Source organism: Molossus molossus, unplaced genomic scaffold, assembly GCF_014108415.1.
Source record: "Molossus molossus isolate mMolMol1 unplaced genomic scaffold, mMolMol1.p scaffold_m16_p_11, whole genome shotgun sequence".
Taxonomy (NCBI): domain Eukaryota; kingdom Metazoa; phylum Chordata; class Mammalia; order Chiroptera; family Molossidae; genus Molossus; species Molossus molossus.
Window position 1 is genome coordinate 91,817,335 of NW_023425346.1, and position 12,643 is coordinate 91,829,977.

The window sequence follows — 12,643 nt, forward strand, 5'->3', positions numbered from 1 at the left end:
CCCCAGGACTCATCTTCCAGGGCACCATCCCCGGGTGTCTCCGTGGCCAGCAGATCCAGCGTCCCCCAGCCCAGCTCGCAGAGGCCATGCAGAAATCCCGGGGCATGCGAGGCGAGGAGGCGGGCACAAGGGCACCCCCCAGCCCCGGGGTGCCCCCGAAGAGGGCCAAGGTGGGGGCCGGCGGAGGGACCGTGGCCGGGGCGCCAGTCTTCCTTCGGCCCCTAAAGGACGCGGCAGTGTTTGTGGGCTGCGACGTGCGGCTGCGGGTGGTGGTGAGCGGGACGCCCCAGCCCAGCCTCAGCTGGTTCCGAGATGGGCAGCTCCTGCCTCCGCCTGCCCCCGAGCCCAGCTGCCTGTGGCTGCGGAACTGCGGGGCGCAGGACGCCGGCAAGTACAGCTGCAAGGCCCAGAACGAGCGGGGCCAGGCCTGCTGTGAGGCCCTAGTCACAGTGCTGGAGGTTGGAGGTAATGGGGAGGTGGGGGCTGGGTGGGTGATCAGAGGTAGAGAAGGACTGCCCGAGACACATGGATTCACCCAGACTTTCCCCCAGGTGCTTTGGCTTCTCAGCTGCATTGACCCAGAAGGGTCCACCAAGAGAAAGTGCAGGGAAAGGGGTGTCAAGGTGGAGAAGCTCCCCACAGGAAGCTCAGAGGTCAAGGGTCAGCAGTGGATAAGCAAAGCCTGAGCCCCATTCAAGCATCTCTGGGGATTCCACCGTGGACACCCTCCTAGTTTCCCTGAGGCAAGAGGCCACCTGTGGAAAATCATTTTCATCAGCTCCAGTAACTTAGACTTGAGACTCCTGATCAGCCCCTGATAGGTGTGTGCATGTGTAAAGGAGAGAGTCAGCCCCCCTGGTCCCACTGCAACACTGAGGGGATGGGTCAGGGCTCCTTGCAGTCTGTTGCTGGAGCACGTTGGCACGGTCAGCATCAGGCTGGTTGGAAGAGGCCAGTGAGTGGACAAGTATGAATAAATGGGATTCAGGGCCTCAGGAGGTAGAGCTAGGGCTGGGGGCTCTCAGGCAAGTACGGAGGTGGGTGCCTGAGAATCCACATGCCAGCGTGTGCATGTGCTTGTGTGTACGTGTGGGCTGTAGAGGGGTGTGGTGGTACAAGCAGATCGGGGACAGAGGTTTGCCGAGTTGTGTGGAAAGCCGATGGGACCCATATGTCCAGCTGAGCCTCGGAGAACATAGAAAGGGGATATCGAGGCGGGTGCCTGGGCCCTACCCATCTCGTGTGAAAGGACAGATGATGGTCCCAAGTAGGAGGAGAGCGGTCTGAGGCTGGGCTTGGTGGTCAGACTCCTGTTGGGGGTGGTGGGGGTGCCTGGCCAGGGCCCACTCTCCTTGGGTCCATGTTTGGGCTTTCTCTTTGACCTTCTCCCGGCCGAAGGGCTGACTGAGCCTTGAGAAACAGAATTCTGAGGAAACAGGCAGCAGGTAGGGGAGATGAGCTTGGGGGTCACTGAGTGTGTCCTGGGCATTTTCAAGAGGGAATTCTCACTCCGGCTGGGTGGTGTCATGTAGGGGTTCATCCTTGGGGGCTGAGGAGGAGACATAGGGATGAAGCACCTCAGAAACTGGGGGAAAGAAGGAACTAAGGTACAGCTATGGCAAGAGATGGAGCAGGGGTTCACTCTCCCTCTCTCAGCATCTTCTCTCTCCCAAGTCCGTCCCTGACCACCCTCCTACAGTCTTCAATGACTGGTTCCTTGGAGCTCCTGAGGCCAAGCCTGCAGCAGAGAGCGCCAAAGCTGGCTTTTCTTGGTTGGCCTTGTACTTGGCTAGGCACAAGCTTTCCCAGCCTGGAGTTAGAGATGGGCCCATCCTGCCAGAGTTCTGGGCTGCGAAAGGACTCCTCGGGGATCTTAGCTCTGGTCCCCTAGTGGGGACTGAAAACAAAACATAAATTGAAAGGCACATAGATAGAGCTCAGGGGCGAGATATTAGGGAGGAGAAGGGAAGTGCTGAGGAGCTTAGTGGTCAGAAGGTTTGCTTAGAGTCGGAAAGGACAACAGAGAACTAAAGTTCCAGATGCCTCCTTCACAGGTGAGGACACTGTGTTCCGGAATGGGGGTGGTGGTGATCTGCCCAAAGACATACAGCTAGGTATGGCCACCCCTAAATTAAGAACCCGGTCCTCCTGGTTTTGACTCTGGAAGGTGTTTACTACTCCAGGAGTTCTAGAGGAGGGAGAGAGAAAATGAGGGGGAGCTGTCCATTGTCTGGGGAGTAGCTCAGGCCTGGCCTTTCTGAAGATAAGAGCCTCCTAGCCTGCCCTGGTCCCCCAAAGTGGGCAGAGTGATAGAGTACTAGAGCCCCCGGGCAGGGCTGCCTTCTCAGCCCCTCTGTCATCTGGGTGGCATGGCCAGCAGAGTGAGTCCTGGCTGGCATGCGCAGATGGAGGCCAGGGGGATGGTCTCCAGGCTGTTCTACTGGAACAGCCTGTGGGAGAGGCAAGGACCCTGGAGGCTGTGGCACTGGACTTGGGGCCTTTTGACAGTCATGTTAAACAGGAAGAGGGTTGGGCTGCAGCAAGTCACATCTGAGAACTTTTTCCTACCTTTAGCCCAAGAGCCACCTTATGATCATTATTAATTGGTAATAATTCTTAGTAGTAAGTTATAATAGTATAAACAACTACCATGCTACTGTGTGACAGTATGCTGTCACATCTTTTGACATATCAAGTAAGTCCCACAGCAGCCCCAGGGAAACTGAGGCACAGGGGGGTTAAATGACATTTCCTGTTGTACAAATAGGAGGTGGCAGAGCAGGGATAAAAGCTTTGGTTTGTTCCACTGCAAGGAATCATGTGCTTAACTACTACACCCGTCCCACATGAGTTGGGGACCGGGGGTGTTGCTTTAGTGATATTGAGGAGTGACTGGCTAAGTCTGGCTTCTTCCTCTTCCTGTTGCCGGCCCGCCCTCAGCAGTCTCTGCCCAATGACAAGTTCTGGTCAGAGGCAGCTGGGCAAGCAGCTCAGCATTGCTCAGACTTACTCATGGAAACCTTTCTTGATTGGGATCAACAGTGGGAGGGCTTCAGGGATCTCGAGGAAGCCCAGGCAGACGTGGCTGCAGAGGGAATGAGGCAGTTTCCTGGCTGGGACTGCTGTCTGGCTTAGCAAGGTGGGGTTGATGCTGAGGTTCCTGGCACTCTTGAAACCTGAGATGTCAGCTCAAGAATGGAGGGACGTTGGCATGGCTTGGGGAGGGGAGGCTGGGCTCTTGAGAAGACAAGTGGGCTGCAGGCTGGAAAGTTTGAAAGATGGAGAACAGTAGGGTAGGAGTTAGGACATAGAAATGAGGAAAGAATGGGGACAGTGGAGATGGCAGAAATACTGATCTCATTTCATTATTTAACTGCCTCAGCCCCAGGTTATTGTTATGATATTATACATACAAGAAAACTGGTGTTCGAAGAGGGAATTTACCCAAGGTCACATGACTAGTGAGGTGGCAAAGCCGGATATGAAAGCCAGGTCTCCAGGTTTAGGTCCACATTACCTGTCCTCAGAAAGAGAAGCGTGGGAAGGCTAAGCAGGGATCTATCATCATAACCACGCTTCTGTCAATATCCCCAAAGTCATCTTCTTGCCCAGTCTCCAAGATAGGTAGGCAGTCTTCTCTTTCAAAACATCAGGCTCGCCCTGGCCGGTTTGGCTTAGCGGTTAGAGCATCGGCCTGCGGTCCAGAGGGACCCGGGTTCAGTTCCCGCTAAGGGCATGTACCTCGGTTGCAGTTTGTCCACGGCCCTGGTTGGTCATGCGGGTGGCAGCCACTCAATGTGTCCCTTTCACATCGATGTTTCTCTCTCTCCCCCTCCCTCCCTCCCACTCTATCTGAACAAAAAATGGAAAAAATATGTCCTCGGGTGAGGATTAAAAACAAAACAAAACATCAGGCTTCCACCTGCATGGGCTGAGGAGCCCTGTGCAAATCAAGTGACCAGAGTTAAGTGCCACCCCCAGAGCTTGGGGCATGTGGCTGGAAGGGAAGGCCTGAACTAAAGGGTAGTGGGTAAGGAGGATCTGACGATGCTCACTGTTTAGCTGGAGGTCTCATAGTCAGGGTCTGGAGGAATCTGGTGTCAATTAGAAGGATGGGAGCAAACCATCCAGGGGGTGGGGGATTGAAAGCATGGAGAGGAGAGGTTGGGGATAGGGAGAAAGGGGTGGTTTAGGCAAGGGAAAGGTGGGGAATACACCAGAACCTGTACTGACACATATTCTGCAGTTGTTTTTTTCCCCTGGAATTTGGAAGGTCTGAATGAAAAGCCCTCCATTCATGCCAGGTCCTAAGCAGGGGAGCAGGAAGGGTGGAGTGGGAGCCATGAGGAGCTCTGGGAGAAAAGAAAGAGAAGGCAAAGAGGCCCAGGAATCCGCCGGAAGCTTTCCTGAAGCAAAGCAGGTTCTCCCAGGCGGATCCTGAGTGGAACGAGAGATGGTTACTCCTCCAGCTGTTTCTTGGAGAAGGTTTGGGTCAGAACAGAGAAGGGAGGAAGGCTGGACGAATGAGCTGCTCCAGGAAGATTTACTATCCCCATCCTCACCACCTGTAGTCCTCTTCACCCCAGCTCTGTCACCCCCACCCATGTTCATCAAGTGTCCGTCACTGTTTTCAGTGCTTAAGATACATGAGTGTGGGGAGAAAATAAAGATAAAAATTCGTCCTCCTGGAGATTACATACCAGCGAGGGAAGGTAGACAACACTGAATAACATAACAAATAAGTAAAAATTATATAGTGTGTTAGAAATACAGAGCTCAAAAGGTTTCAAGCTTAGGATAAGTAAAAGAAGAGAAAGGAGAAACTGAACCTAGGCATGAACGAGTGGAGGCAAAGAGGAGGGAGTGGGTACACGGGCTCAGAGGAGGGTCTGCTAGGGAGATCACGCAGGGATTGACCACCTGGGTTTTCTCTGGAAGGGGAAATGCTGGCAGTGCAGAAATTAGAAGTCTGGGTTTGGGGAAATGACAGGGGACACAGCAGTACAGCCATGGAGAAAAAACGGGGCAATGTTGGGCTTCCCCTGCAAGCATGCCCCAGGTCAGCCTTGCTGGGGTGAGCAGAGCAGGCCCAGAACAGGAACACAGAATCCCACAGGCCTCTCCTCAGCCCAGCTGTCCCGTCACTCACGCCCGCTGCCCATTGGTTATTTTTGCTATGGAATGTGCCAGCCCCTCGGATTCTCCTGGAGAACAGGGGCTCAAGTTACCCCCTCTCCTCACTCAGCTCCCCCATCTGTGAGTGGGTGTGTTTGGGGGTGGGCAGGCAATGTGCCTGTGAGCATTCAGGGTCCTCTGGCTGGAACTGATATGGACACACATGTGTACTCTCTCAGCACACGTCCTCATGCATGTGTCTGTATGTGCAACATTTGCCTCCAGGGTTATGGAAAACAGGACTACCTACACGTACCCAGAATGCACAAGACACGACTTTAAACTAAAAAATAAACGGACCACAAACTCAACTTAAGGAGCCAAGTACAAACTGATAATGAGCAAGGTTCTGTTGGCAGCCGCTGGACTTGAGCATGTTTGCTTATCCTCAAATATGTACTGTGCAGGCTAAACAAACTCATCAGTTGGCTTTGTATTTATTTGGACCTATGCAAACTTCGAGAGCCTACTGACCAATCAGCATGTGAGGCTTTATGTACTGTGGTCATTATCTCAATCAGTGCCTGGGTTAGAATCCTGGCTCTACCAGTTATTGGCTGTGTGGCTTTAGGAAAGTAACCTCTCTGTGCCTCAGTCTCCCTCTTGTTGTGAGGATTAAATGAGTTTATTCATATCAAGTGCTTAACATGATGCTTGGTGCATATCAAGCATGCAATACGTGTTGATGATAATGACTCTGTAGTTACAGCTCAGAAACCAGGATTGGCACTACTTGTGTATCCTGGGATGGAAGTTTGGATCTGGGGGACACCTGGAGACAACCTGTGTGGCTTTGGCTGTGATAGGACTTTACTGAATCTTACCCTTGTAGGTTAAATAGAGCCAGTTAATGCACATAAATGTTTCAAGCTCACAATGTTGTCATAAATTAGGTAGCTTTTATAAAGTGCCTGGCACTTAAGAAAGTTACAGTAATTGGGTGGGAAGTAGAATTTTGTGCAGGCAAAGTGTCCATGATGCTAAATGGGAGAACAAAGAAAGTTTGGTGAGTGAGAAGGTGGGTCTTATTTGTGAATAACAGGAGAACCTCTTGGCACTTCAGCTTGTGTGTATGTGTGTCCGTGAGCCAGGGTGCAGGGATAGAGTGCCTACCGTCAAGAAACTCAGGAGCCCTCTCTGGCTTTCCTGAGGAGCTTGGGGGTTTTTATAGTCTGGGTCATATCAGCATGTAGTCCGCGCCCTGTGGACGACCTAGGCGCCCCCACCCGGCACTGTGGACTGCGGCGCGCTACGGCCACTGCGAGTTGGGTACCGTCTGGCACAGGGTCCGTGTGCGCATGTTTGTAGAGTGAGCAAGTCGAGATGCGCTGACCTTCCAGAGCGGTCCCGCGGGAGGCGGAAGGGGGTGGCGTGGAGGTCGCGTAGGGCTGCCAATGAGAGAGTGGCCCAATCTGTCATGGGGGCCACTGCACCGCTTTCTGTGCCTCAGTTCCCCCATGTGTCCAGGGCCCAGGAGGCAGATGCAGGGTGGGGGTGCGGGGAGGCAGGTGACTGCCGTCCCAGGGGACGCAGAGGAGCAGGCCAGGGAAGGGGCGCCAGGTGGGGTGCCGGCTGGCGGGGGAGGGGCGGGCTCTGGGCGCGGCCGCCGCCGCCTTCCCCGGGCTAGGGCTCCCGCGCCCCCAGGCTGCTTCCGCCACTAGCGCTGGCTCCGGTCCGCTCCCCCGCTCGCCCCCGGCCCCGCCTCCGACTCCGACTCCGCCTCGCCCCCGCCCGTCCCCTCCTCGCCCGGCCGCCCGCCCGGCCCCCTCCCCCGCCATGAAGAAGCTGTGGGTGAAGAAGCGTTTCCAGGTGAGGGCTCCGGGGGCGGGCGGCGCCGGGAGGGGGTAGGAAGGGCTGGGCGCCCCGGAGGGAGGGCGGGTCACCGCGGCCCGGCCGGGGGAGGGGGCGCTGGAGTCGTGCCTGTCCCACCCTGGCCGCTGAGGCCGCGGGCCGGGCGCTCCCGGGGACTCCGGGATCTGCTGTAAGAGCGCGTAGCCCCCCGCCCCTCCCCGCGCGGAGCTCCCCTCCTCCCCCGCCCCATCGCCTGCAGTCCCCGCGACCACCCGGGGAGATCTCCGCGCCTCCTTTGGCGTAGAGCGCCCACTGGCTTCCTGGCCACCTTCTCTCCTCTAGCCTCTAGCCAACCTGGGCCCCGGGCCCTGCTCGGCTTTCCCGGTCCCCGCTCTGGAGCCTTCCATCTTCCGGAGCTCCTGAAAGCCAGGCACGGGGATCCGCGCTGCGCTCAATCAGTTGCCCAAGCCCTGCCCTGTCCTCGCGTACCCGGGCCTCTTTCCTGCATTCGTGAGGCCCAGACCTTTGGGGGACCTTGCTCTCTGCCCCCCATCACCCTCCCCGCCCTCATGACACCTATCTCAGGGATCTGTCTTCCTCCCCGCAGGAATCTGTGTCCCTACCCCTTCATCTCCTACTCATCCAAGCAAACACTAACTCCCCCACCCCCATCTCTTCCTTCACGTCAGTCAGCCCTTGTCCTGTCTCCGAGCCTCTATCTCTGGCAGTGTCGCTCAGGTCCCGTCCTGTGAGTCTGTCCATTATGGGCTTTGACCCACAGCCTTGCTGCCCTCTCTTCTTCCTCTCCCACTCCTCCCCAGAGCCAAGCTGAGCTCCAGCAGGGAGGGCTGGCAGGCCAGGAAGAGTGGAGACATTCCCTATGGCGGAAGCTGGCCACCTTGAGTCTCTGTCCAGCCCCCTCCACCCCCTGCCCACTGGCCCCTGAATGTTTGGACAGGAGGTATAAGAATGTCAGAAGCGAGCCTTCCCCTCAACAACTCATTCTGGCTTTTCTCTTTCAGAAAACCGGCCACTCCCGCCGGGCCTTTAGCCGCCTCACCCATGGTGTGTGGACTGTGGGCTTCCTGCTCTAACCCATGCCCACTCCTCCTCTTGGTCCATGTTCCTACATGAGGCACCCAGGCCTGGAAGACAGCTCATGAGATGTGGACCCCCCCCCCTACACACACACACATGTGCCCATGCTGCCCCACCCACCCAAGAAGGCTCCCTGTGCCCTGCTGCTGAGAGAGGCCCTAGCAAAGGGGGGTTGGGAAGTCATGCACACCCCACCCTGGGTTCACTGTTTTCCATCCATGGGACCAAGTGAGGATGAGCTCATTGCCATGCTTTGGCCACTGGTACATGGCTTCTGCTTGTCATGGCACACATAGAGAAACTGAGGCTCAGAACCTGATAGTCTGGGAAAGTTAAAAGTATATCCAGGAAACTTTTCTCCTAGCCTAACTGGGCATTTTTGAGGGCCATTCAGCAGTAGAAGAGAGGGATGGGGAAGAGGGTTCTTGTAACGTCATGATGCAGAACAGATGAGGCAGTGGTTTGCAGGGAGGGGTCAAAGCACAATATAAATATTGTAACAGCAGGTGAGCCTAACCCCTAATGAGGGGTGGCTGGGCTGAGCACAAGCAGGCGGTGTGTGTGTGTGTGTGTGTGTGTGTGTGACCAGTGAGTACACCAGTAAAAGTGCCAAGGGTACAGGGTAACTGGGGTGGTTGGAATTACTAGCCATAGCACGCAGCTTCCCAGCCCTGGGCACACTGGGAGCTTGCAGGTAGTCAAGAGCTAGAGATGCTTTGCCCATCCCAGGTGTCTCCCCTCCCTTTCCCATCCCCACAGGGCATCTCTGGGCACTGGGTACCCTTGTGCCCTCTGTGCTGCCTGCCCACCGTGCCCTACCCCACAAACATTCTGATAACAGTCTGTCCATGTCTCTCTTCTGCTGCTCCTATGGAAGCGAAGTTTTCCGCTCCTGCAGAAAGCACAGTTACGGTAGGAAACTGGCTCCTGCTCTAGCCCTCCACTCCCCCCTCTTCCCTGCCCAACCCGGCCTCTCCTCACCCTGCCTCAGCTGCACCCTGATGTGTTCCGGCTGGCTTGGGGTGGAGGACAGGCTGGTCCTGCGGTTGGTCGAGTGCCCTGACAATACGACTCTGAGGTGACTCCCCTTTATTTCTGGGGTACCGGAACCCAGAATTTAGAGCCTTGGAACCCAGGACCTTGTTATTTTGAGGGCTGCCCAGGAACTTAAGCTACCATTGACAGGAGAGGAGGGACCGGAGCTGAGGCCCTGGTAATTCATTAACTGGTTGGGATGCGGATGGTAGGTAGTTGAAGGCGTTACCAGGGAGGCAAGGGTGAGGAGCCAGGGCCCAGAGATGGAGCCAGGCGGCTGGCATGGGAGGGGTTACCTTGAGCAGCCCGGGATAGGCAGGGGTATTTGGGGTGCAAACAGGTGAGGACAGGTACCAGAAGTCCTACAGTGGTAAGATGGAGCTTGTGGTGGGGGAGGCAGGAGGTGACATGGGGAAGAGTTGGAGTGAGAGGGAGGAGGGCCCTGCCCACACAGACCTCTGTTTCTCCAGACTTGGAGACAGGCGAGGATGACATCAGTGATGTGCAAGGGACCCAGCGCCTGGAGCTTCGGGATGATAGGACCTTCAGCACCCCCACAGGTGAGATCTCTGGGGTGCTCAAAGAGCAGGCGGGTGGGCCTACCAGGAGAGGCACCTGGGCTTCACCATGCTCATTTCTCTAGGGGGCTCCGACACCCTGGTGGGCACCTCCCTGGACACCCCCCCGACCTCCGTGACAGGCACCTCAGAGGAGCAAGTGAGCTGGTGGGGCAGCGGGCAGACGGTCCTGGAACAGGAAGTGGGCAGCAGGGGTGGCACCCGCCGCCCCCCGGGCAGCCCAAGGCAAGCACAGGCAGCCGGGGCCGGGCCACGGCACCTGGGGGTGGAGCCGCTGGTACGGGCATCTCGAGCTAATCTGGTGGGCGCAAGCTGGGGGTCAGAGGATAGCCTTTCGGTGGCCAGTGACCTGTATGGCAGCGCATTCAGTCTGTACAGAGGACGGGCGCTCTCGATCCACGTGTAAGTAATGCTTCACACGGGCCTGCACTGTTGCACCTCACCATGCTGTCCTGCACTGCCCCTCACCGCTCCATCAGCCTCCACCCCCATCTCCCCGGCACCATCCGCCCCTCTGTGCCCTTCTCCACCCCCAGTCGCTTCCACTCCTGGCCCCAGCTATTCACTCTTTCTTCCCACACTGCTCCATCCATCTCCTGTGCCATCACCACCCACAGCCTCCCACACCTACTGTTCTGGCTCAACATGCCATCTCCATGGTCTCTGAACCCCTCTGTCCCTTCCTTGTCTCCTCTAATATCTCCACTTTCCCAGGGGCCCTCTCCTGCCTCACCCATTCAGGCTCCAGTTGTCCCCAGGATTCCCCCCCCCTTGGGGCCCCCTCCGTGCCTGCTGTCTCAGCAGCTGCTGCCTTTTCATCTCTCTGCACATTCCTGTTCCCTGTGGGCCTTTTTCTGGGAGGAACAGAACCACGGCAGCTCCCGGGAGAGCAGGAGAGAGCAAGAGAGCAAGAGCACATCCAGGAGAGAGAAGAGAGCGAGGTGGTCACGGGGCAGATGGGGCCAGGGGCCTGGGAAAGCAGGAGGATGTGGGGTGTGGGGGAGTAGGGGACCAGGGCAGAGAGGGATGAGACAGGGGGCTGGGGTAGAGGCAGAGGGGTTGGAATGCTGGATGGGGGTGCCTGTGATGATCTTGTGGGAAAGACCGAGGGTGGGGTTGAAGGTTGTCCTGGTAGGGGTTGTTGTCCTGAGGAGTGGAGGAGGTGTTGGAGTGAGGCACTGGAGCCATTTTTGGAGATTTGGGGATTGGCAGATACAGGAGGGAGTACTATGATAGAAGAGGGAAGTGGCTGATGAAAGAGGTATTGGGGGGCATTTGGGGAGATGACAGGGGGTCTGCTTTGTGATGGGTGTGTGTGTCGGGGGAGGTACCATCATGGAAGAGAAGGAAGGGGCCTGTTGTGGGGAAGGTGGTTGGAGTGGCTAATGATGGGCAGGGGAGAGGTCTGGGCAGGGGTAGGGAGGCTCCCTTGCTTTATCTGGTTGGCATTAACCTGGTGCTCCTGTGCCCTGGACTTGCCTTTTCCTTCTCTGCCTGTCTTTGCCAAGCCTCAGCCAGAGCCTGGAGTTGCTATGGCAACTTCAGAGGAACCCATTTCCTTAGTGATGTCTGTGGTATGGAGGCTGGCCTGGAGCTAGAAACTGCCGGCAAGAGGCTTCCTCTGCTGTCCCAGTTTCTCTCCATGCCTCACCTAGTTCCCATGGGCCACTCCTCAGAGACTCTGCTGTCCCTCCCCCAGAGTAGATTCTGCCTCCCTGCAGGTGGCTGGTTGAGATTCCACTCCCTCAGGGTACTATGGGTGGCCATCCCCATGCCCCCCACACCTTTCAGAGGTGGGGTCTGCAGTGGAGGTGGCCAACCCAGGCAGTCTAAAACATCCTTATGCTCAGGCACCCCAGGAACTTCTGCTCATGGTGCATACCCTATTTCTCCTCCCTTCTGTGCCCCCAGAATCCCAGACATTCTGGAAAGAACAAGAGCTCGGGAGTCAGACTTCCTTGGGTTTCAATCCTAGCACCATTTCCTAGCTGTCTCGCCTTGCTAAGGCACTGTTACCTCTTTAAGCCTCAGTTTCTTCCTCTATAAATGGACCTGATAACAGTTCCTATCTGAAAGGATTGTTGTGAGGATTAAATGACTCAGTGCATTTAAAGCATTTTGTACATGCCTGGCACACAATAAGTACTCAACAAGCCGTTTCATAACTTTTTATTAAGCTTTCTCTAATGTGTCAGGTATGGTGCTAACATCTCAGATTCCTTTTCTTGCTAATCTTATGTTTGATATGCTCCCCAAGGGTCCAGATGGGGGAAACTGAGGCCCACCTCTTGGACCTCAAAGCTCTGTAGGTGAGAGGGGTACTCTGGGCTGACCAGCTCCTTCCCGTCTCCTCTTCTCCTGCACTCCCAATTCAGGCCCACGCAGTAGTTATTTCTGAGCTGAGTTATTTCTGAGCATACCCCTTTGGGGAGCTTCTGTGCTTCTCCAGGGAGTTCCAAGGACTCAGGTAACTTTCCCAGGGGCAGGACAAATTCAAAGGCCTGTACTGGGGGCAGATTGATTAAATGGAATGGGAATCTGGGTATCCTAGTCTCCTACCCTAGGGACACCTGCTGTGTCCTTTCTGTACTGGACTCAGGTCTGAGATAGTGTTCGGTTACCCCAGGGATGGAGCATTGCTCCTGGAAGGAAGGCTCAAAAGGCTTGTGCCTGTTCTTCTGGGGCCGCTGTGAAGGGAGTATGTCCTGCTGAGGACAGGCAGGACTGTGGGGACAAGTTGGGGGCAGGGATGAGTGGGAGGCTGCATTCCTGAGAGGGCCCCTCCCCATCCAACCCTTTTGCCTTCCCTTACCACTTCATCTTTTGGGTCTTAAGCCTCATTCTTTTGTCTCTCACCCCTCAGTTTTGTTTCTGCTGTTTCCCAGCTTCTGGGGCTGGGGGGAGGGGGCTGGTCAGAGCCCCTGGGGCTGAGTCTGTACCTGGACCCAGTCACTAGCCCAATCTTC

The 12,643-nt window shown here is 56.2% G+C and overlaps 1 protein-coding gene across 1 annotated transcript in view; it reads left to right on the top strand.

Annotated features, from left to right (window-relative positions):
• SPEG (striated muscle enriched protein kinase) overlaps window positions 1-12,643 on the top strand; it is a 55,775-nt gene continuing 43,132 nt past the window's right edge. Inside the window, 3 exon segments of the mRNA XM_036254054.1 lie at window positions 1-465; window positions 9,570-9,659; window positions 9,743-10,079. Of these exon segments, the coding sequence (XP_036109947.1) occupies window positions 87-465; window positions 9,570-9,659; window positions 9,743-10,079 (806 nt within the window). The 5' untranslated portion in view covers window positions 1-86.